This window comes from Trichosurus vulpecula, chromosome 5 (assembly GCF_011100635.1).
Source record: "Trichosurus vulpecula isolate mTriVul1 chromosome 5, mTriVul1.pri, whole genome shotgun sequence".
NCBI lineage: Eukaryota > Metazoa > Chordata > Mammalia > Diprotodontia > Phalangeridae > Trichosurus > Trichosurus vulpecula.
The window spans coordinates 248,162,086-248,186,915 of NC_050577.1; the positions used below are offsets into that span (position 1 = coordinate 248,162,086).

General features: G+C 37.0%; 1 protein-coding gene across 1 annotated transcript in view; it reads left to right on the forward strand.

The window, feature by feature from the left end:
* The first annotated feature begins 295 nt into the window (after nucleotides 1-295).
* TSPAN8 (tetraspanin 8) overlaps nucleotides 296-24,830 on the forward strand; it is a 41,412-nt gene continuing 16,877 nt past the window's right edge. Inside the window, exons 1-3 of the mRNA XM_036761211.1 lie at nucleotides 296-614; nucleotides 17,878-17,940; nucleotides 22,835-22,972. Of these exons, the coding sequence (XP_036617106.1) occupies nucleotides 555-614; nucleotides 17,878-17,940; nucleotides 22,835-22,972 (261 nt within the window). The 5' untranslated portion in view covers nucleotides 296-554. The remainder of the gene's footprint in view (nucleotides 615-17,877; nucleotides 17,941-22,834; nucleotides 22,973-24,830) is intronic.

The following is a 24,830-nucleotide window of genomic DNA, read 5'->3' on the forward strand; positions in this document are numbered from 1 at the left end:
GGAAATGACATTGGAAATATGAAACGGAGATGCAATTATCTTCTTATGATGAGAAAAATGTCTCATCACAAATAAAAAAGTCTTTTCCTGAACTAAATAAAAAAGAAACCACCAAGTTTCTTTATATTTAAAAAAAATATAATCACTATGAAATCATGCAAATAGTATAAGAACCTAGTCAGGAGGTTGTTGACTTTTTAAATCTGCAACAAAAACCTCATGGTTCTACTTCCTTCTCCCATCCCCCTCAGTAATTTCATATCTATTTACTTTAGGGGAGGTAATCTTTGAAAGCAGAACAGAAATATACAGGCCTAGTTCATGAAAGGCATGAAAGGAAACATGTGCAGCTACAGATAGTACCTTGTGACATTTAAATTTGCTAGTTAATTTTTATCCACCTCATTAATTGAAAGAGATGTTTTCTTTTTTCTCCTTCTTTTCTTTGTGACAGAGCCGACAGAAAATCCATTTGGCACTTTGAGGACACTGCTGGATACTCCTGTTAAAGAAAGTTCTCTTTGAGTTATTTGGTTTCTTGCTTTCCTTTAGAAATGGGAGCTGTCAGTGGATTTATAAAATACTCTATGCTTATCTTCAACTTCGTATTCTGGGTAAGTACATATATTTTTTAAAAAGAATTTCATGATAGAAACAAGGCACAAAAAAAAACCAAACCAAATTATGGATGAACCTGGACTGTAAGCTAGAGAAACAAAAGGGAAAAGGGAAAACTATATTCTATGGATTTATGTTTATTTTGTTTTACAAAGCAATTCTTTGGCTAGTTTGAGTTTATTTGTGACATGAAAGATTTTTCAGAACCCCCAAGATAAGCATTTCATAAATGTTTTTGATATTGCTGGTATAAAACTGATGAGGGACAGGACCAATAATGAAAATTCTTTGTAGTTGTCAGTCCAGAAGGGATCATTCCAAATGGTGAACACTATTGTACAGAAAGATCTCTGATCCCATTTCATTTCCATTCCTTTCTCCTCCCAAACCTTCCCACCTAGGTAGGATACAAAGAAGCATATAGGTGAGATTGTAGAATGAAAAAATATACAGGAAGACAATGGTGATGGTCAAATAAAAACAATGGATTGGAAAAGGTTGGGGAAAAAAGGACACAATTATTTGTTTAATCTTAAAAGTAATAAAAGAATGATCACCTTGATATTGAGTAATATATCTTTTTAAATACTACCCTTAAAATTGAAACAAGTTTTGTTTTTCAATCATATTATGCTTTCCAAACTAGAAAGTACTTCGGTATAAACCAGATTCAAGTGGTGTCCTAGCTAGAAAGTCCCTTGGTATAAACCAAAATCAAGTGGTTAAAAAAAATCCAGATAACCCCGGAAAACTTGTCTGTAAGCACAAGTAGTGTAGACCACTTCACTGGATGCAGATGGGGGTGGGGAGGGGAAATTACTATGAAAGTTCTGTTGAGTACTTTCAGAGATGATTTTTAAGTGAGTGGTCTAAAACCTCAGAAAATGGACGAACACATATTTTCAAAATAAGTATAAATTTGCTTAAGTCAAATAATGGCATAGAGGATGAGGAATAATGAATGCTGATTAATTTTAGTAATAATTACTCAGTACATACACACACTCACAATAAATTGTTGAGGTTGGTGGTGAAGATATAGTGCTTATTTTTACAGATGGAATAGTTACATGACTTTTGTATTTTCATACAGCTAGCTAGTAAATGTTAAAGCCAGAATATGAACCCTAGTCTCTTTTGACTTGGCTAGGTAGTTCATTATAGCACACAGTTCTGTGCTGCTTGGAGGAAATAAGCTTGATGTGAGGCATCTAGGGATTGGTTAATGTTTTGCCATTATTATTTAGTCTACATTAAAGATCCAAGATTCCTAAGGTGGGGAGTATAGCATAATCACATGAATAAGCTAATTGTTAATGGACTGACTTTTTTTTTTTGTCAATCAGAGTTAAGTGACTTGCCCAGGGTCATACAGCTAATAAATGTCTGAGGCTGGATTTCAACTCAGGTCCAGTGCTCTATCCACTGAGCCACCTAGCTGCCCTTTGGATTGACTTTTTAAGCATTGGTAACTTGCTCTGAGAAGGACAGATAAAATTTCCTGGTTTGTTTTTCTTTCTCTAAATGAGTTTCAGACTCTTCTTGGAGACTAAGTAGCCCAGGCTAAGGAGAAATCTGTCTATCATGGTCCTAAAAATACAAGAATTTAGTCCAGTACTTTGAATGAATTCAGCAGGAGTCATTGATTAAATAAAGGTATGCTATAGAGAAGCAATGGATTAAAATAGGAAATTAGACAACCACTTCTAGAATGAAATTAGGCAACCACTTCTTCTAGAATGAGAGTTTGAAAGAGTTAGAATTAGGAAGACTCATGGCAAAGGTTTAGTTTAACCAACTTTTATTTTACATCTGCAGCTCAAATTTTCCTAGGCCCCTTTTCTGCCTTTCTGCTTTTGTCTCATCTCAACCTCATTATATTTTTGTGTACCTGCCACACTCCAACCACCAGTAGAATTTAAGCTCCATGATGGCAGGCACTTGTTTGTTGTTGAGTTGTTTCAGTTGTGCCTGACCATTTGGGGTTTTCTTGGGCAAAGATACTGGAGTGGTTTTACAGTTGAGAAAACTGAGGCAAACTGGGTGAAGTGACTTGCCCAGGGTCACACAGCTAGTAAGTGTCTGGGGCTGGATTTGAACTCAGGAAAATGAGTGATTTCAGGTCCGGCACTTTACCCATGCCTAAAATGTCTGAACTGAGAGTTTGAACCATCTCTAGACTTTAGCACTCTTTGTACCTAATAGATGTCGAATAAGTGAAATAATGTGTGAATTGAGGAAGGAAATAAGCTTAGACAGGTGAAGTAACTTCCCCAATGTCATAAGATACATAGTGTCAGAGCTGTTTCTTGAAACAATGTCTGAAGCAATTCAATTTAGCAAACATTTGCAGCTACTATGTATGAGGTATATAGAGACTCTCCCCCCCCCACCCCCCCAAAAGACCTTTAGTGCTGGAGGATACTATATATATATTTGTGATTGTTATAATACTAATAGTTATGGGGATGGAGGAAGGCTTCCTGTAGGAGGGTGCTCCTCAGCTGAACTTTGGAAACTGGGGATTCTCAGAATCTGAGGCATTCCAGGCATGGGTTGTGATAAGAGCTGGGCCACTACTTAGAGCACCTTCTTTCTTTGCTTTCCCCTCTTCCATAACCCCACTTCCCCAGCCTTGCTGCTTAGACCCCATCGGGGCTACTTAACTTTTTTTTTAAACTTAACTGTTTACACTGTTGGATGAGATGTGAGTCATTCTTTCCATTTCAGTGAAATGGAGGACCACTAGGCCTTTCCTATCTATCTCCCCTGCCAGTGCCTCCTAAGGCTCTCTAGGACTTACCATCTGCTCCACATTTACACTCTCCAGACTCCTGGCACTGCCATCTGACCTACCAATGTAACCTAAACATCCTTGGCTCCTAATCACCAAACTCTTAAGGCTTCCAGCCCTTTGTATCCACTGAACCTTCTTTTATGGGCTGTCTTTCCTTATTAGAATGTGAATTCTTTGGGAGCAGGGGACTATCTCACCATTTCTATCAGTATCCCCAGATTTTATCATGGTACTTGGCACATTGTTAGCTCTTAACGAATGTTGCACATTCACTGAGGTAAGAGGTGAAAGGTCAAATTTCAGGAACCGCAAATAAGCCAATTTGGCTAGAACACGGAGTACATGAAGGGGAATAATAGGTCTCAAGCTTGGAAAGGGCATTAAATACAAGGCAAGAGATTTTTTTTTTATCCTAGAGCCATTAAATGCAAGGTAAGGAATTTGTTGTTTATCCTAGGGACTTTAAATGCAAGATAAGCTATTTTAATCTAGGAGCAGTAGGAGCTACCAGAGATTTGAGAAGTGGCACAGGGTTTTAAGAATAGTATATTGGCAGTTGTTTGGAAGATACTGTTTTGGGGATAGGGCTTGAGTGAAGAATAGTGAGTCCCTCAGTCAGGCTGTCCTTTGTCTAAACATCTTTTTTTCTAAGACATTTTGCATAAAGAATTAGTCCTTCCTATCTTTCTCTAAGAGGAATAATGGCAACATTATATCTCTTAAATGAAAGTTCTATGCACATATATGAATATTTGTGATGGTCCATGAAACCTTGGAGACAAATGAACCAAACAGTGTATATCAAAAGACATGTTTGTTTCTCCTTCACGAAAGCTGGCCAGATGAAGTGGGAAGCACACTGGATTCTGGTACTTATATGACCTTCATAACAGTCTTGAATCCATCCTCTTCTTTTCACTCATCTGGCAACCACCCTAATTCAAACTCTCAGTACCTTTTACCCATGATATCAAAGAAATTGATTTGTAAGATGTAAAATAATACAAGCTATTGGTATTGTTTCTGTCTTGTTTTTATCTCGATGGCAGAATTTAGAAAAAGAATGAGATAGGATAACAGCTCAGGTTGATGAGAGATTTTGCAGCTTACAAACCACCTTCCTGATACAAACTCTTGAGATTAATATGACAGATACCTTGTCCATCTCAGAAAAGAGAAAAATGAAGATCACAGTTTAAGTGTGACTTGACCAAAACTGCCCAGTTTGTGATCTATTAATCCATCAATCCATAAACATTTATTAAGTACTTACTGTGGTCAGATGCTGACATACAAAGAAAATGAAAAGGCCTCTGCCTCAAATAGCTCGCTGGGGGAAATAACATTTATATGCATAAAAAATATACAAATAAATGTATGTATAAAATATATACCATGTAAATCCAAGGTAATTTCAAGGATGAGACAGAATTTTGGGGGATCCTGAAAGGTTTCATAAAAGGGGTGGTATTTGAGTTGAGCTTTGAAAAATCTAGTAATTCTCAGAGGGAGAATTTAAGATGGAGCACATTCTAGACATAGGGGATGTTCTGTGTAAAGCACTAAAAATGAGAAAAGATTATTTTGGTTGAACCAAAGTGTATGAGAATAGAAATAACATGGAAAATAAAATTGGAAAAGAAGGTTGAAGCCAGGAGAGAAAGGCTTTAAATGTTTAACAGAAGAGAATAGGTATGTATCCTAGAGGCAAAAGGGAGATACTAGAGAATAGAAAGCAAGGCATGTGAATTATGGATGACACTTTTGTAGTTGAAGGTGGAAGATTAATTGGAGAGGGGTGAGTATTGAATGAGAGACCAATTACGTACCGACTTATATGCCAGGTTCTATGATAGGTGAGGAAATGAAACAACAAAGATGAAATAGTCCCTGCTTTCAAGAAACTCATATTGTATTGGGGAAAACAACATGTACACATACAGGTATTATTTTATTATTATTTTTGTTATTATGAGAGGAAGGACCCTGTTTAAGCTCCATCTCTGAAATATGCTGGCTGTGAGAACTTGGGCAAACAAGTTAACCTCTCAGTGTTTTGTACAACTTTCCAAGATTATAAATTGCACAGAAAGTGCTGAGCTATATTGGTAGGAGTTTCTTCACTTGGGAATTTTCTATATCAATCCCAGGTTCGGTTATCTATCTTTAGCATAATCATCATTTCGCATCATCCTCATTGTCGTCTTCTTCCTCTTCATTCTTCTCTTGTTTTTGACACTGCTTTTTACAATTGGAAAAAAAAATGTATTGAGCTCTAAGCTTGTTTTCTTTAGGATCGCTGATAGCATCTTCTAGACCACTCTGGTAGCATGCCAAGGGTGATATGTACCTCATTCTATTCCCAAAGGATTTTGATTTCTTCTGCTAAGCTTTCCATGTTGCTTAGAAATAATGATTTTTTTTTTTTTTGCTTTGGCAATGTCTATTAAAACCAGTGCTCTTAAGTTATTAAGGATATCTGGGTAATTGAGATCAAAGTTCTGCTTGTGATAACACTCAGGTTCCAGGGGGAGGTTATTGGTTGGATTCTACAGGAAATTTTGAGACCTCTATTCATAGTACAAGCATTTGCCCTCTGTTAACTTGTAAAATATAATGAGCTTCTATATATAGGGTTGTGTCTTCCTATGTTTATATATGTGCTAAATTTTTGTAGCCTCCAGTAAGTAGTTTCTTTTGTTTCCATATATCATATGCATTGGTTTGTAAATCTAATCTCTCTAAGGATAATCTATGACCTGATTTTGAATTGCCATCATAAACCTCTTTGTTTCCAGGAAAATTCAGTATGACTCAGTCATTTGTTCTATGTTTCTTTGTTAAAACAATACTGGTTGAATTCATGCAGGTACTACCCATGCAAGACATTTTTATCTTTTACTCAGCCATTTTATGGGGATGTTACCCATGCCAGGTCCTTTTATCTTTTATGTTAGTCATTTTATAGGCTTCATTCTGAGACGAACAACTTGTAACTATATTAGAGAAATCCAAAGGCATTGATCTACAGCTTGTTCTAAAAGTTCTTCTATAAGGTTCTATCATGCTTCTTGTTTGCTCTGAGAATGTCTGTCAATCCTCTTCCTTATTTTTGAGGAGAAAGTGTTACTGTCTCTATAGTTTCATTAAGGTGTTAGACTCAGTGTTTTATTAATACCATTATTATTAATAATGAGTCATTATGCTTGTTACAAGCCCAGATTAGAGATGATATATGGCGATGAACCAGCCTTTGAAATAATTTCTGTTCTCTAGAGCACTTTATATAACCTTACTACTTCAGGTACAAATCCTATAATAGTGCATTATCTGAAATTGGTCAAAGGTTGGGGCTCAGATGATAGATATACCGGTTGGTTTAATGTGGAACCATACATAGGGAACTTTTACTGTGTGGTACTTTTATTGTTTTATTTTTATGATTATGTCCTCCTACTCAATTCTATGCTAATAAAGATACATTAAATTACAGCTATATAGAGCTAATGAAGGTATATCACTTATGTATAGTTTGATACTTCTAATTTCCCGTGGGAGTGGCAGTGTAGATTTCCTTTCTCATGGTATTTTGAGACCCACCCTACCCTGAGGGTAAGTTCTTGCCATGTAACTTTTGAGTGAAAGGAACAGTTGTGAGGACTAGCAGTATATCTTTTCAGCCCATAGATTATGTCAGTACCTGAAATTAAAACATGGCATGGGGGATGTAAGGAGTTTATGGAACAATTATTTCAAATCTTCCCACTCATTTTCTCACATATTTATTTTTTCTTTTAGAATGGACCCACTTACAGTTAACATTGAGTTTTAAAAAGAAAAATCCTTCAAAGGAAACTAACAATTTATCACAATCCTAACATTTATTGAAATTAATATAATGACCAATAATATAAAGGGTACACTGGTATGGTTTTTCTTGAAAATCCATTTCAATTTGGCTAGAACACAGAGTGCATGAAGGGGAATAATAATCCTTATCACTTTATATTTTCACAATCTCACTGTTTCTAGGGTGATTGCTTAACTAGAGCTTGTTAAGACCAGATAGGTGTTCGAATATTTTCAAGATGATACATTCAGTATATCAGAATATATTGATGTCTTTGAAGGGAGAGGAAATGATAGGTCATGTAAATTTTTAGTGCTTTCTATTTTATAGAACTGCTGATAAAAAATCAACAGCTTTAAAAGTCATTATAGGAGAGTTAAAACCATCCCTCATCATTCACTATAATATCCTGATTTATATCTCTTGGAACTGTATATGCTGAAGAGATGTCAGCCCTATTCTGAGTAGATATCTGCTCTGAATCATTTGATTTGTTAGGAGCTGATATTTCAAATTCTGACTTTTCTTTTGGACCTTCAAATACTCTAAAACCTGACTATACATGACTCTCCAAAAACCTGACTACATGACTGTCTACAAATGCAGCTGCCCAAACATAGTTTCTATGCAATATTAATTAACAGAATAAAGTGTGTGTGTGTGTGTGTGTGTGTGTGTGTGTGTGTGTGTCTTTTAACTCATGATTTTTCTGTGTGATGTTGGCCAAGACATTTTGTATTTCAAGCCACTCCCTGGTACTTTATCTACTAAATCAAAGATGGACTTTTGCTGGAGGTTCCCAAGAAAGGAATTCTTGCTGACAAAATCTCATGGCCTTTCAGGTGCAGTGACCCTACCACTGAAATGCTCCATAATTAAGTTTGAGTATAGCTAAAATGTATTAAGTTTTTGAAATATTAGGAAACAGGTCTTGATGATATATTTTGAAACATGAACCAACTCTACTTAGTTCAGAGAGAAGTTTTATGTCTAAATTTGAATCAAGATGCAGTGGGATAATCATAATTAAGATGTGAACAATACTTTTTCCTGGAGGCACAGGAGTTCTAAATCTCCACTTCTCAAACTCATTTTAAAAATGAACATTTGGATAGCTATATTTCAATGTAATTTATTTCCTTTATTATCTTATATTTTATTAGATGCATTTAATTCCAAGAAGGGGGGGCACAGGCTTCACTAGGGTTCATGACACAACAAAAGGTTAAGAATCCTTGTCCAGCTTTTTTTCCTGGCATTTTAATCACTTGCTTGACAGACTCAAATAATTTACGAGAATTACTCTAATAAATAAATTATGTTTGGTTGCTATTTGTCAAGGGATTTGATTTTTAATACTATAATAAGTCTTCTTAACCCATAGTTTTGTATGATACTTTACAATTTTCAAAACACTAGTATGTATATTATCTAACTTGATTTTCACAATAACCCTATGAAATAACTAGGGCCAATTTTATTATTATTCCCATTTTGCAGATATGGAAACTGAGGCCTAGAGCTGATAAAGTGATTTAAGATCACACAGCTAGGTAATGATAGGATACTCTCAGTCCTATGTTTTTTCCATTGCTCCACACTGTCTCACCATATTTAGTAACCTGAATTAACTGTTAACACAATTTTTCCAATCAGAACATTTGCATAGGCTTATTAAGACCTATTTTTAGTTTATATTCTATATATTAATAAATAAATTAACGAGTATTTATTAAACACCATGTACTAGGTATAATACTAAATATTAGGGAAATTTAAAAAATAATCCTGCCCTCAAGGGGCTTAAATTCTAATGGGGGAGGCATTAATTTGGAAATCAGTACATAAAAGATAAAAATAGAATAGATTGAAGGTAGTCTTATTGGGGAAAGCACTAGGAGCTCTGGGGACTTAGAATGGCATTTTGGAGAAGGTGGGACATGAGGTGAATCTTGAAGGAAGAATTTAGGAATTGGAGGCTGGGAGGGAGAACAGTTAGGCTTCAGTTCAACCAGTGCAAAATGACAGAAATGTGTATGAAGGATAGTTATTGGGCCAGAATGTCTGGTTTGTGAGTTGGGAGGTGGTGGCAATGGCAGAGTAATTATTTTTAAAAAAAATTTATTTATTTTTAGTTTACAACATTCAGCTCCACGAGCTTTTGAATTCCAAATTTTTTCCCTCTACCTCCTTTCCCACCTCCCCAAGACAGCATGTAATCTGATACAGGCTCTACACATACATTCACATTAAACATATTTTCACAGTAGTCATGTTGCAGAGAAGAATTATAACCAATGAAACGAACTATGAGAAAGAAGAAACAAAACAAAACAAAACAAAAGAGAGAGTGAGCAAATAGTTATGATTTGATCTGCATTCAGACTCCATAGTTCTTTCTCTGGATGTGGGATAGCGTTTTCCATCATAAGCCTTTTGGAGTTGTCTTAGAACCTTACGTTGCTAAGAAGAACCAAGTCTATCAAAGTCAGTCATTGCGCAATGTGACTGTAACTGTGTACAGTGTTCTCCTGGTTCTGCTCCCCTCACTCAGCATCAGTTCATATGTCTTTCCAGGTTTTTCTGAAGTCTTCCTGATCATCATTTCTCATAGCACAATGGTATTCCATTACATTCATAGACCACAACTTGTTCAGCCATTCCCCAATTGATGGGCATCTCCTCAATTTCCAGTTCTTTGCCATCACAGAAAGAGTTACTATAAATATTTTTGCACATGAGGGTTCTTTCCCCATTAGTATGATCTCTTTGGGATACAGCCCTAGAAGTGGTATTGCTGGGTCAAAGGGTATGTACATTTTTATAGCCCTTTGGGAATAGTTCCAAATTGTTCTCCAAAATGGTTGGATCAGTTCATGAATCTACAACTCAGTGCATTAGTGTTCCAATTTTCCCACATCTTCTCCAACATTTACAATTTTCCTGTTTTGTCATGTTAGCCAATCTAACAGGTGAGATGTGGTACCTGAGAGTTGTTTTGATTTGCATTTCTCTAATCAATGGTGATTTAGAGCATTTTTTCATGTGACTATAGATATCTTTAATTTCTTCCTCTGAAAACTGCCTGTTCGTATCTTTTGACCATTTATTAAAGGAGAATGACTTGTATTCTTGTAAATTTGACTCAGTTCTCTATATATTTTAGAAATGAGGCCTTTATCAGAGAAACTGGTTGTAAAAATTCTTTCCCAGCTTTCTGCCTCCCTACTAATCTTGGTTGCATTGGCTTTGTTTGTACAAAACCTTTTCAATTTAATGTAATCAAAATTATCCATTTTGCATTTAATAATGTTCTCTACCTCTTGTTTGGTCATAAATTCTTCTGTTCTCCATAAATCTGACAGGTAAACTATTCCTTGCTCTTCCAGTTAGTTTATAGTATCAGCCTTTATATATAAATCATGAACCCATTTGGGCTTTATTTTGGCATACAGTGTAAAATATTGGTCTATGCCCAGTTGGCAGAGTAATTATTAAAAGACCAGAAAGATAGGGAGGAGAAAGTTTGTAAAGAGCTGTCAATGCTTTTCAATATTGAAGTTGTTAGAATAACGACAACAATACCGCAAAGTTTACAAAATACTATAAATGATATTATGATAATTATAATAATTATTTCATCGACTATTAGGAGAAATAATTATCTCAAATGTTCTCATTTGATCCTCAAAACAATCCTGTGATCTCTGTGGTATAATTGTCCTCATTTTACAGATGAGGCTGAGAGGAGTGACATGACTTATCCAGGGTCATACAGTTAGTAAACATCTGATGTAGGATTCAAACTCATGTCTCCCTTACCCCGAGTCCCATATTAAGCCACCTAGATGCTTTCACAAAACAAAACAGTGTGCTCCATTAAATAGATTAAACACAACCTGACTTCCCCTCCCCCTCCTCCAAATCACCTTGTATTTATTTATATTTACTTCTATATGTATGTGTAATTTCCCCCTATCAGGAGGGTAAAGGTTCTTTTATTTTTCCTTACAACATAGCATAGCACCTAGTAAAGAATAAGAGTTAGGTAAGTTTTCATTGACTGATTTTATCACCCATCATTTTCATATTACTAATTTGCTTAGGAAATTCTCTCACTATAAGTAAGACCACTCAGGTCCATTGCTCACAAATATGAATTTGTGGAGTTTTGAATGAGATTCTATTCTTCAAAATACAACAACAAAAAAGAATCAGAAAGTCAACATATTACTGATCTCCCAACTCATAGTTGAAGAAATCATCAAGATTAAAAAGGACCAAAAGGCTCCAATAATAAAATCCAACTTAACAAGGAATGATGTCAGTGTTAGGCCCCCAACTGTAAGAACACTGAAAATGTCATAGAAAAGGCTAAATTGCTGAGGTTATACCAAAGAAAGGATTCAAATATACTTCCTTCCCATAATGGAATCCAATTTTGACCATGAATGAGTCCTTTTTTTAGACTAATATCAATTATGACCCAATGGTAAACTTTAATAAAAATAGAAGAGAAGTGAGCTTTAAGAAATATCAGCAAAGACTATCTGGATAATTTTAATTTGCCAAAACTTAACATATGAATTTAATTAGTTTCATCAGTGATCACTGACGGTATGAGTGAATAAATAATACATTTAAAATTTGTTTAGAATAAATAGACCCCCAGTCTTTTCATTTATGAAACCCATTGAACTGTGGCAATAAAACTGTGGTAGGTATAAACAAGCTTGTTTTGGCAACATAAAAGTCACAAGAAATTGTAGCTGTTTTGGAAGGTTGCGGCTTGACCAAAACAGTCTTAGTTCCTAAAATATTTAGATAATTACTCTTTTAATTCTTAGTTTACATTTATTTTTCCAATGGCTATCAAGACTGAAAGTTCTCATAAATAAGGAAAAATACTTGTTTTCATTACCTTTCTGCGTAGTTTGATCTTCAAAGTTGTTAAGAGATTAAACAAAAATTGTTTTATTCAGGACTTCAGTGGGTGTATATCATCCCTGTGGATACTCCCTCTAATGATGTAAATCAAAATCTCTTCATGCTCTCATTCTGTGACTCTTGTCTATGCGCTTTCATAAGTCCTCAATAGGGGGTCTATTGAGTATGATGGAGGACCTCTTTTAGGTCATTTAACTTTATTCTGGTAGTAGTAGGGCAGCACTCATCACTCATGCTTATGTTATCCCCTACTCTGGTTATGCAATTTCCCAATTGTTCATCTCCTGGAAGATATCTTTTTCAGTACATTTATTTTTTTTAAGTACATTTATTGTATACGGGTCAATATTTATAACATACTGCTTACCATGCACCTTTCTATTACCCCTTTGGGTCCTCCCCAATTTTAATGTGTTACAGACTATGGTGTAAAAAGATTCAAAGCCATAGAGAATAGTCCAAAGAATTTTGATGTTAAGAAAGATAGATTTGGGGCAGCTAGGTGGTGCAGTGAGTAGAGCACTGGCCCTGAAGTCAGGAGGACCTGAGTTCAGACCTGGCCTCAGACGCATGACACATTTACTAGCTGTGTGACCTTGGGCAAGTCACTTAACCCCAATTGCCCTGCCTTACCCCCTGCAAAAAAAAACAAAGAAAGATAGGTTTTTGTTTAAGAAGACAAAACAACTTGAGAATCATTGAAAGCATTGCACAATTTCCCTAAAGCCATCTCATCCTATTAAATTCTAACTGGGCCCAGCCTATTGTTCATTGTCATTGTCTGTCCAATTACACTTACAGATGGATCAGGTCTAAGAGATGTCCACCTAACTGCATATTGTAGGCTCAAGAGTAAGCAGTCTCCATGTACTTAGTTTTTCCTATATGGATTTAACATTGGTTTAAACACTCATGAGTATTTGTAGATCTCATTTTTTAAACTTCTCAGTATTCTAAGGCTTAGTGCAAATAACACAATGTCATCTACGAACACGAATATTTGGAATATTATACCACATATAGAGAATTTTTCCATTTGGTTCTCTACCCCAGATGTCATTTTTATTTGTTCCTGTCAAGGAATCTTGTGAGATCTTATAATGTCCATGAGAGGTATCTTATTGGATTACATTTATTTTCCCATGTTTTCAAAGAATAGAATTGCTAATGTAAGTGGGAGGAGAATAAAGATGTGTCTCATTCTAGTCAATTAAATAGCTTTAAAATAATAATAGTAAGATCTTTTATTTTCTTTATTTTTCAATTGTGTGAAAATAAGTCTATAGTCTGGTCATTTGCAAAAGTCTGCCTCTTCATATTTTCATCAAAGATATAGCTGGTGTATATATGTATATATATATATTAGTCTAATAAAGATTTTTTATCACTATAAAATAGTAGTTATATACATCAGTATTTAATTGATATTATCTATCACCCTTTTTTGTAGTAATACCATATATAACTTTCTCCCAATCTCTTGGCATCATCTTCAGTTTCATTTTTGAGAATCTGTCCCGCAGTGTCCTCAAAATTGTTCCACATTTACCATGGGTTAACTGTGTATATTTAGTCTAGTTTAGGTCCTTTTTTTAAGGGACCATTTCCACTTTTCTATTATATCTGGGCCTGAGAAGTAAAATATTGTAGTCCTCTGTCACAGATGAAGAAAAGAGTTGATTATAGAAATGTTGACAGGTCTGTTTCATATTTAATCTACTTTGTTAATCTTCAAATGTATAACTTGTGATGATCTAGCTTACCTTAATCCCATACTAAGCTTTCTACAATTTTCATTTTTCCTTCCACTTGTTTATGAGGAAATACTCCTCTCAATTTCCTATCATTCTTCTCTGTGAGGTTTTAACATTTTTCATTCTTGGTTACTGTATTTTTCTCCCTGGGAAGGAGATCAATTGCTTGCTAGTTGTGGCATTTTCTAGGCTCTCTTGGCCTTCTCATTGTGGTGACTGATTTTTATTAGTTAAAGTTCCATAAGAAATGGTGGTAATCCATGTTTCCATATTTTCCTTGAACCACTTCCCATTTTGTTCATTATGAATTGCTCGTTTGAATAGATCTTGTTGGAAATGTTACAATTTTATGCTGTATCCAAATGTAAAATTATTTTAAAATATTAAGTTTCAAAAATTTGAAAATTGAAAAATTTGATTTTAACTTAAAAATGTGAGGATTTTTATTTTGTTACGGTAGAAAGAACACTGCCTCTTGTCAGAGGAACTAGGTTCAAATCCTGCCTTTTGTTTAATTGGGGAGTAGGGGGTGAGGAAGGATTAGCAAAGCTGATGCAACCTCAAAAGAGGACCATTGAAATAGTCTTTAAGAATGCAAAGAAGGGAGTTATTACGTGCTGTTTTTTGAAGCAGGGTATAAAATGGAGACTCAATCCTTATGTTTCGCTGTGTACATATGAATTCTGTCTGTTTCTCTATTTTTGTCTGTCTGTCTTTACTTGTCTCTAACTCTATGACTCTCTGCCTTTGTCTCTGCTTGTCTTGTGTTTAGATTCAGAATTAAAAAAAGCCGAACATCTTTTTTTTTTCCCTCATGAGGTAATCTGGGTTAAGTGACTGGCTCAGGGTCACACAGCTAGTAAGTGTCAAGTGTCTGAGGTCAAATTTGAACGCAGGTCCTCCTGACTACGAGGTTGATGCTCTATCTACTGTACCCCTCTGTTGCTTTTTTTTTAAGGAAAGAAATGGAAGGTGGTGGAAGCTAGGATCCTAAGAGTTTAAAGGCATATCTATTTCTAAGCCTCCTCAAATGGGTGTGTGTGTGTGGGGGGGGGGTCAGCAAGGTAGAAACAGTAGGGTCCTCTCTGAAGCCCCCTAGAATGTTGTATCAGGAGGGCCGAGTTTATAATCTCAAAGAGGATCATAAACATGTCTGAAAGGTTCGGAACCGCCGGATATAAGAAACTCTCAAAGTAGAAGGCAGAAGAATCAAAACATTTATTTAGGCTCAACAGTAACCAACCCATGAACCAGCAACCCCATTTTGATATGTTGATCATAATCTTCCAGGCCCAATAAGTACGCCTTGAAAGAGTAACCAGGAGGCTACAGAGAAACATGATTGCGTAAAGCAAAATCATGTTTCCCCCTTTTATGGTAATAAGATTACCCACTGGACTGAAGTCTTTGTTCAGCTTCCTCCCGTAGGTCAGCTCTGCTACTGGCAGCTCCTGCCTCAGCTGTGTCTGTGGCTGAAACTGACGTAACTGTCGTAACTGCCTCTGCAACTGCCTCTGGCTCCAACTGTCGCTGTAACTGTCGCTGTAATGGCCTGAAGTCTTTGTTCAGCTTTCTCCCGTAGGTTAGCTCTGCTACTGGCAGCTCCTGCTTCAGCTGTGTCTGTCGCTGTGGCTGTAACTGACGTAACTGTCGTAACTGCCTCTGTAACTGTCGTTGTAACTGTCGCTGGCTCCAACCGGAAAAGGAAGAGAAGAATCTTCAAGCTGTCCTCTCCCCTCTTATAGGGTTTTTGACATCATCAAGCTCCGCCCAAATGACCAGGGCCGATTGGTTCCTGAGTTGGCTCCTCCCCCTAGGGTAGACCAGGTTCTGGAGCTAACACCTCCCCTCAGCCAGCCCCATGACTCATCACACAGGAAGTTCTGGTCCTGCCCCGGAAGAGCAAGCCCCAGTGTCCAGAGGCTCAATGAGGCAAGCTGAGCCATTCAAAGAAAACAAAAGCCATTATGGCTACAAATGTGGCACTGCAAAAGCTTTTTGCCGGTGTTACCATGAAGTAAACATAGAGATATAAAATTTAAAACCAAAAATTATAGATCATAGTTATTGAGTTCCATTAGGGAGGGAGGAGTGTCAGGGAACATTAAGTTACTGAATTTTAGCTTCCTATTTCTCCTATCTGCATGGTCACAAGACCAGAGCAGCTGTAGTATATTGGCTGCTTCTGCCTGTTGCCTTGTACTTCAACAGACACCTCAGAATCTCTTACCAATGAAGTTTCCTTGATTTATTCATTTTTTGCAGGCCATAATATACATCTTAACTCACCCTGCTCTGCCAAATACAAGAATTTTATTTAAAATAAGTCAATGTGTTTTACATTTTATATAGTGGCTGTGGTCCAAATGAAATAATCTGCTAAAGTCATTTAGGAATTAAAGACTAAGTACTGTTCCTCATTGTTTCTTTTACAAGTAAGTTCTAGGACGAAAGAAAGAGGGGAACAAAAAATGCAAGCATTAATTTTATTGGAATACACAAACCTTAACTAATATTCTAGTTACTTAACACTAAATTTTGTAAATACCCTCCTGTCTCCTGCCTTCTCCAAACAGCACCCTGCCTTTTGCATCAGGAATGCATAGTTGGCAATTAGTCAGCTCATATCATCCTTGGTCTGGAAAACCTCCTTGGAGATGACCCTTGGGGATTAGTAAGACTATGTTGTCTTTAAGTGGCTGGAACTTATTTTTGACTTAGTACTGTCTTAAAAATGGTATTAGAATTGAAGTGTGTGCATCAGAAATTTATGTACATATATATTAGTGCAAAACATACAATATAAAATAAATATAATTTATATATTTATATATAAAATATATTATTTCCATATATATATATATATTTCAAAAATATATTTTTCCATACTCCAATTCCTGTAGTGTGTGTGTGTGTATGTGTGAATGAGTGGATGTGTACATATATAACATATGTAACATTATATCTGTATACACACATTTACATTTCAGTTTGAGATGATTTTCTTTCCACAGATACATAAACTGTATATGAAGCACAGAAACATCAATAGGTCGTAACTCCACATATAGTCATTAATGAATCTGTAATCTATCTGACTATAGCCTCTATTTAAGGACATGCTTTTGTAATGGCAGTAGCTAGATGCCATAGAATTAGAAGATGATTTTCCTCTTAGGGGCAATGTGGCATAGTGGATAGAGTTGGCTTTCAATTCTTGCCCTCTACAACATTCTGGCTGCGTGATCCTGGGAAAGTCACTTTGCCCTGAGAGCTCTTGGCAATTCTGTAAGACTCAGGAACTCTAATCAGCATAATGACCAACTATGGTCCCAGAGGACTGCCGATGAAACATGCTATCCACTTCCTGAGAAGGGGTGAAGGACTGAATGCAGAAAGAGATCTACATGATGTTTTGGACTTGTCCAATGGAAAAATTTGTTTTGCTTGACTATATATGTTTGTATTGGGGGTTTGTTTTTACTTCATTATGAATTGGGAGTGGGTAGGTATTGGGAGGGAGGGAGGGAAGACAGATTTTTTTTGATTTGAAAAAAAAGATAATTTTTAAGAGTATTGCAAAGTAGGTTCTGCCCTTCATTGATTAGTTCACTGTAAGGAAGTTTTCTGTTTCTAGGAGTTCCCTAGAATATTCTAGGTCATGATTAGTGTGTATAACTAACTCCCCTGGGCATGGTAGTAAGTAAAAGAATTTGCACTGTACAAAGTTGAAATTATATGTAAAATATGATAATTACTTCCAGCACAAAGGAAATACACAGTGTAAATTTGAATAATTCAACCACATCAGGAGATTCTGGTTCCCAGTAAGTAAGACCTAGCTGTAAAATTAAAGATCTGATCCTAAGTATCAATTTACTCTAACCTGACATTTTTCCTTCAACCTCTAGGTATGTGGCTGTGTCATCCTGGGAGTATCAATATACGTACGTGTCAGCGACCAAGGGCAAAAAGTAAGTTAAATCTCCCACCCCCCGCTCCTCCCCCACCACCGGCCAACTATTCCATTCTTGTTTGTAAAAATGACTGAGAGCAAAATTCTATTCTGAATATTAACAAATAGGTGAGATCTCCTCCAGGAAGCCTTTATTAAGAACATTCTATGCACAGGTACTGTACTAGGCACTGGAATTTTTATTTTATTTGGTGTGGGTATCCAAAAGTGAGGAAGGAGGGGGAGAATGTGCAAGAAGTTTGGGAACAAGAGCCTGTAGTTGGTCACTCAATGGGGGCTGGATGGTCTGGGTCAAGGGAACAAGGGGCGAAAAGGGGAAAGAAAAAAGGAAGAGATCCCTGTCTGCCTTCAAGGTCCAGCTCAAGTGACATCTCCATGAGATCATTAACGTTTAGTGTTTTTCCCAGTCCCAATTATTTCACATTTACTTTGTATTAACTCCATGTCACCCGCCCTCCCTGCTCCTGTAGAATGCAAGCTTCTTGAGGACAAATGTCATTTTTGTCTTCCTAACTCAGTTGCCTATCCTAGTCATATTTGTATACATAGCTAGGCGGTGTAGCGGATAGAGTGTTGTACCTGGAGAGAGGAAGATCTGAAGTCAAATGTGGCCTTCAGTCACTTGACATCAGTGTGGCCCACAGCATGTCACTTAAACCTCTCAGCCTCAGTTTCCTCATCTGTAAAATGGAGGGTACCTACCGTCCAAGGGTTGTATTAAGATGAAATGAGATAACATTTGTAAAGCACTCCGCACACTTAGAAGCACTATATAAATGCTGGCTACTAATAAGTAGTAATTGAATGTTGAAAACACACCAATGACACATGGTACTAATAATACAGACCTGAGGAACACATTGGCCATGGAATGGTCCATTTTGATGACCATAATTTCCATAAATAATCTGAAGTAGAATATAAGCCCTTTGAGGGCAGGGATTTTTTCATTTTATCTTTCCATCTGTAACACCTAGCACGATGGCAGGTATTTAATTACAAGCTTATTGGATTATATTGGGTTGAACTGGAAATATAAAATCTTCCTCAAGAAACCTATGGAAATATAAGCAATGGTTACTCCCAAGTCCCTTTGCTGGGGAAGATGCCAATAGGGAATAGAGAGGATATTATACATTATCCAACTTTTTTTGTACTCCATCTTGGCCCTGAGAATCATGTATTTCCCAGATCCAGGCCCATCAGCCACTTAGTTATCCAGGCAGAACTAGAGGGTGTATTTACTGATATATCAGATTACAGGAGATGGTTGAATAATGATGGTTCTATTTACACCAGCAATCCTGGTTTCCTGATGGTCTTAGGTGCTGGGTCTGAGTGTAGGGCAGGGCACTTGAAGGTTATAGAGTAAAGAAAATGGTTGGAGGGCTAACTTAAAATCAATAACTATCCTAGAAATGACAGATATCCTAGAGATAACAGGTCTCCACTAGGGGGTGGGGGGTGGGGCTTTGGCTTATGGGAGATAATTGGGCTGTTTTTTAATGGGAGATATTAATAATATGAAAACATTAATCACTTCCTCCTCCCCCACCAGTTCTTTTTATTTTCCCCCCACTAGTTCTTGTTAATGAACAAATTTTCTCTTTGGTCTGTTAGTACATCACATTGTGAGCCTGTGACTTGCTTGGTATGTACTTTGGCATTTGTCACCTGCCTCTCCTCCACCCTAGGCCTCAAGGTTCTTATCTAAAAAATGTTGGGTTTTCCCAGATAATCTCTAATGTTCCTTCTATTATGAAACACCAATTTAGATTTTTCGAATCTAGAATTAGATTAATTGTCATGTGATGTTCATGACCACCACTGAGCTAAAGCTGAACCTCTAGGAACAGGGCAGCAAGTCCACACTAAGACAATTGCTGCTGAACAGATTTTGGTGGAGAAAATACAGTTTTATTTGAATTAAAAAAAAAACAAAACTTGTGTGTAAAAAAGGTTATGTTTTAAAGTGGTAGGGACTTAGGAAAGATAGACTGATATAAAATCAGGAATCACGAGAAAAAAGAAAGGTGGAGATGGAGAATTTCTTAGTTTCTAGGACACAAATTTTATGGTTCCCCCACGTTTGGAACGATTTTTCTTCTCATCTGTATTTCCTGGCTTCCTTCAGGTCCCAGCTAAAATCCCAGCTTCTACAAGGAAGTCTTTCCTAATCCCTCTTCATTTCAGTGCCTTCCCTTTGTTAATTATTTCCAATTTATCTTGTATGTAGCTTATTTGTATATGGTTGTTTGCATGTTGTCTCTCTCTTAAAACTATGATACAGCAACTTGAGAACAGAGACTGTCTATTTTTCAGTATGCCCAATGCTTAGCACACTGCATGGCAGACAATAGTGAAAATAAATGTTTATTGGCTGGTAATATTCCAAGAGACTCTTTGTTTTCCCTCAGGCCCAACCTCCATAAACACCAAACAGTTCACCTTCACTTTGATACAGCTTCCTTAATTTCAGGACATCTTGAACTGATGATCATTGACCACCTCTTAACTCAGATCCTCTTGCTTAGAAATTTTTGCACTGCTCTAAGACCCATGCTTTTATATGGGAGCATGGAAACAGGGTTGTCAAAAGACAACTTAAAATACTCCTGGTATTCTTTGGGAGTAAGCCTCTGCTTTCTTTTCCACTTTTATTTGTATTCATCCTTCCCATTCTACTAGCTCTTCTTTAAACTTTGCTTAAGAGTAGGAAAGTAGAGACAGTCAACACCTTTTTTTAAAAAACCTTTTTCTCAACACCTAAATTTCTCTGTGGGGTCAGGTGACCTTCCAGCTCCATAGAAAGTTATGGCTAGTACTTAACCAACCACAATTTTAGCAAGTCAAATGAAAGTTAAACTCATGATTTCTGAGTAAGTTGTGTTTCTTAATTAGACCAATTCCCATTCATTGCTCCTCTGTAATACTCATCCCAAGAGGGAAACCCTAGAATTAGAGACAGTACTCTAATGAGGTGACGACCAGTCATTAGCATCACATGAGAATTAATCTAATTGTACATTCTTGCTAAAAATCTGTTTTGGCTGTTTTGGTGTTCCACGGAGGAAAGGACAATAGAGATTATCTAGGGAAACCCATCTTTTTTTTTAGATAAGAACCTTGAGGCCCAGGGTTGAGGAGAGGCAGGTGATAAATGCAAAAGCACATACCAAGATAAAAGGCCAGTGGGATGAGAACCTAACTTACTGTTCTTTATTCCCTGCTCCCACCCCATACCATGTTTCTTCTCCGGCTGTTGAATAGGGAAAGACTAAAAGGCATTCACAAATTTTATATGTAAAGTGCCATTTTTGGTAGCAACAACCACAATAAGAAACAACAAAAGCAATTCTTAAGTATATTAAGGCTTTGTGAAATTATGTGTGGCATAAAAGAAGTGGCCTTAGAGCCAAGAAGACCTGGGTTCAAAGCCTGCCTCTGACACATATTGAATGAGTGATTCTGGGTAAGTTACTTGTCAGTGAAACCTAGAACAGGGGCGAATCTTCATTGGTGGAAAGAATTCTTCACTGGAAATTCACTCTTATGAAACACCAATGAAACCATAGGCATGATTTAATTTTTTTTAAAGGTTAAATAAAATACTGATGGAAGATGTTTAGGACAATAGATTCTCAAGGTGTAGGGAAGGGAAATTTTACGGTATTTTGAAAAGAATTTCTACTTATGTGCAAAAATGCCTTGAAGGGAAATGTACCATGAATTTTATGTAGCATACAAAATGGTGGTAGAGGAGAGCAGATCTGGGTGCTAATTCAATTTCTTTCACTTGCAAGCTTAGACAAGCTACCTCATGAGCCTCAGTTTCTTTACTTCAAGTTAAAATCCCACAAGCATTTACTAACTGCTTACTACAAGCAAAGTTACTATGCTAGATACTGGGATGACAATGACAAAGAGTGAAGATTGGGCTAGATGGTTTTCTCTTGGGATCACTTGAGTTCTTCCCAGTCCTTTGGCCCAAAGGGAATTGAATAGGTCTCATGACTTAGTGAGTCAAGGTTTAAGTAACTCACTCAGGGTCACACAAGTTAGTAAATGTCTGAGGCTAGATTTAAACTGAGGTCTTCCTGACTTCAGGTCTGGCATTCTATCCACTATATTGCCTAGGTCTCTCTGTAAAAGATTTTTTTTTTATTTTGCTAACCAATTCATGGATTCAATGTCACCAAATCTCGACCTTGTGCTCAATTTGAGTGTATAACTGGCCTATTATACAACTGCAAGTCACAAATCATATGAACTAAAAATTATATTAGCTATAGTGAAATTGTTTTCAAAGCTTTCCTAGCCAATGCATCTTTCCTATTCAACTCTAGTAATGATGATAATTATGATACATTATAACTAGCATTTATCTATAATGCCTTAAGGTTTGCAAAGTGCTTTACAAATATCTCATTTTATCCTCACAACAACCCTGTGAGGTTGTTCTAATTTTTTTTACAAATGAGAAAATTGAGGCATACAGAGATTTAGCTATTTGCCCAGAGTTCCACAGCTAGTAATAGTCTGAGGCCAGATAGGAACTTGGTTCTTCCTCACCTCAGGTCCAACTCTCTGTGCATTGTACCACTTAGCTGCCTAAAAGTATTTGGGGGGGGAGGGGCAGCTAGGTGGTGCAGTGAATAGAGCACCGGCCCTGGAGTCAAGAGGGCCTGAGTTCAAATCTGGCCTCAGACACTTGGCACACTTACTAGCTGTGTGACCTTGGGCAAATCACCTAACCCCAATTGCCCAGCCTTCCCCTACTGCAAAAAAAAAATTATTTGTGGGGAGTTGGGGAGCATGGTTGGCAAATTATTCATCATTGGAATAACCTAAGGAAACAGCTATCTTGTGATTAACTTGTCTTTTGTCTCCAGCTCATTAACGCACATGCAGAGGCAGGCAGCTTAAATGCTGCTGCAAATCTCATGATAGCTGTGGGTGCCATTATCATGGTCCTTGGTTTCCTGGGATGCTGCGGTGCTATGAGAGAAAGTCGTTGCATGCTGCTCTTGGTAGGTTTCAAGATCCTGGTTTCTGTGCTGAATTTTGGGAAGTCTGATGGTGCTTATCTTTCTTTCCTCAGGAATCTTACCAAGATCTATGCAATATTTATGTTTGTATTTAAGGATGGAACGTGGAAGTTGAGATATCTGAGGAGATCTTTCACATGGAAAGATTATTGGAACAGAGACCTGTGAAAACTGTCTTTGGTTCCGGTTCCCAGGTCTTGCTGGGTGGTGTAGAGGATAGAGTGCTGGACCCGGAATCAGGAAGATCTGAGTTCAAATCTAGCCTCAGACGCTTACAAGTCGTGTTGTGTTGGGCAAATCACTTAACTTCAGTTTGCCTCAGTTTCCTCAGCTGTAAAATGGTGATAACAATAGCCCGTACCTCTAAGGTTGTCATAAGGACCAAATGAGGAAAAATTTGTAAGAGTGCTTAGTGCAATCTCTGGCACGTAGTAGGTGCTATGTAAACATTTATTACCTTTTTCAATAGTATTTCGCCAATTGGGTGAGGACCATTTGTATCAGCAACTGCTTTCAGCCTATGCTGTTTAAAAAGAGATCTTGAGAGTCTAGAATATTGTGGCAAGCTTGATAAGATGTAATTTAGGAGGGAGAAAGGTAGAGTCATTTCTAGGAGATCAGGGGATTATAGAATTAGAGCTAAAAGGGAACTCAAGTCATTTAGTCCCTTGTCTTCATTTTATAGGTGAAAAACCTGAAGGCCCCGAATCTCAGGTGTGATAAATGTCAGAGCTCAGATTCAATTCTGGGTTCTCTGATCCCACTTGTGGTTCACTTCCTGCTCTATTTGCTGTTGCTGAGTGATTTTTCCATTGTATGACACTTTATGGAACCTTTTGGGGTTTTGTTGGCAAAGATACTGGTGTGGTTTGAGGTTTCCTCCAGCTCCTTTTACAGATGAGGAAACTGAAGCAAATAGGGTTAAGTGACTTGTCCAGGGTCACACAGCTAGTGAGTATCTGAGGTCAGATTTGAACTCAAGAAGATGAGTCTTCCTGACTCCAGGCCCAGCTCTATCCACAGCTCCACTTAGCTGCCTCATATTAATTTAGCAGTACATTAATTGTTTTTCCACCAAAAGAAAGTCTCTTATAAGATTTACTTCTTATTGTTCCAGGACTTATGATGTAGGTAAGGTAAGAGTTAAATTAAACTCATCAGCTGGCAGGCTTTGTTGCTTTTTTTTTTTCTGGTGGAACAAAGCCTACTCAGGGGGAAGTGGCTCTGCGGTTTTCTTTTGTACCTTTTTAAGCCCTAGGGGGAAAAAAAGGTATGTTTAAATTTTATTTTATTTAGTATCAAGTTTTTATGTAAATGTGACTCAGGGTTGCCTCATTCTCATGAGCTGTGTAGACGTGGAGAAAGGTTGGCATGTGGGGGGAGGAGGAGGCATATCTATCGATTTCATTTTTACAATCTAATCCCCAAACTTTGGCCTACAGTTTCAACCTTCTTTTTTGTCAAGCCATTCCTAGAATTGGTAAGGAAATCTAAGTGCATTTTGGTTTCGTTCAATCAATCAACAGACATTTTTTAAGCCCTTACAATGGGCCAGATACTATGCTGTTTCAATGCCTTCCTCTTCTGTCAAAATATTAAACAGTGAAATGGGGGGAAAATACTATGCTATTTCAATGCCTTCCTCTTTTGTCAAAATATTACTGAGCAGTGAAATAGGGGAAAAAAATGGGAAATGGAAGGAAGGGAAAAATGCCAGGTGTGGTAATATGCCATTTGTTGACTAATAGTGTCCCGAGTTGACCATGAAGTGACATTACTGTCAGGTTAGAATGACCTTGGGTTATTATTGGGTGAAATGGGACCATTGTTCACTCTGTCT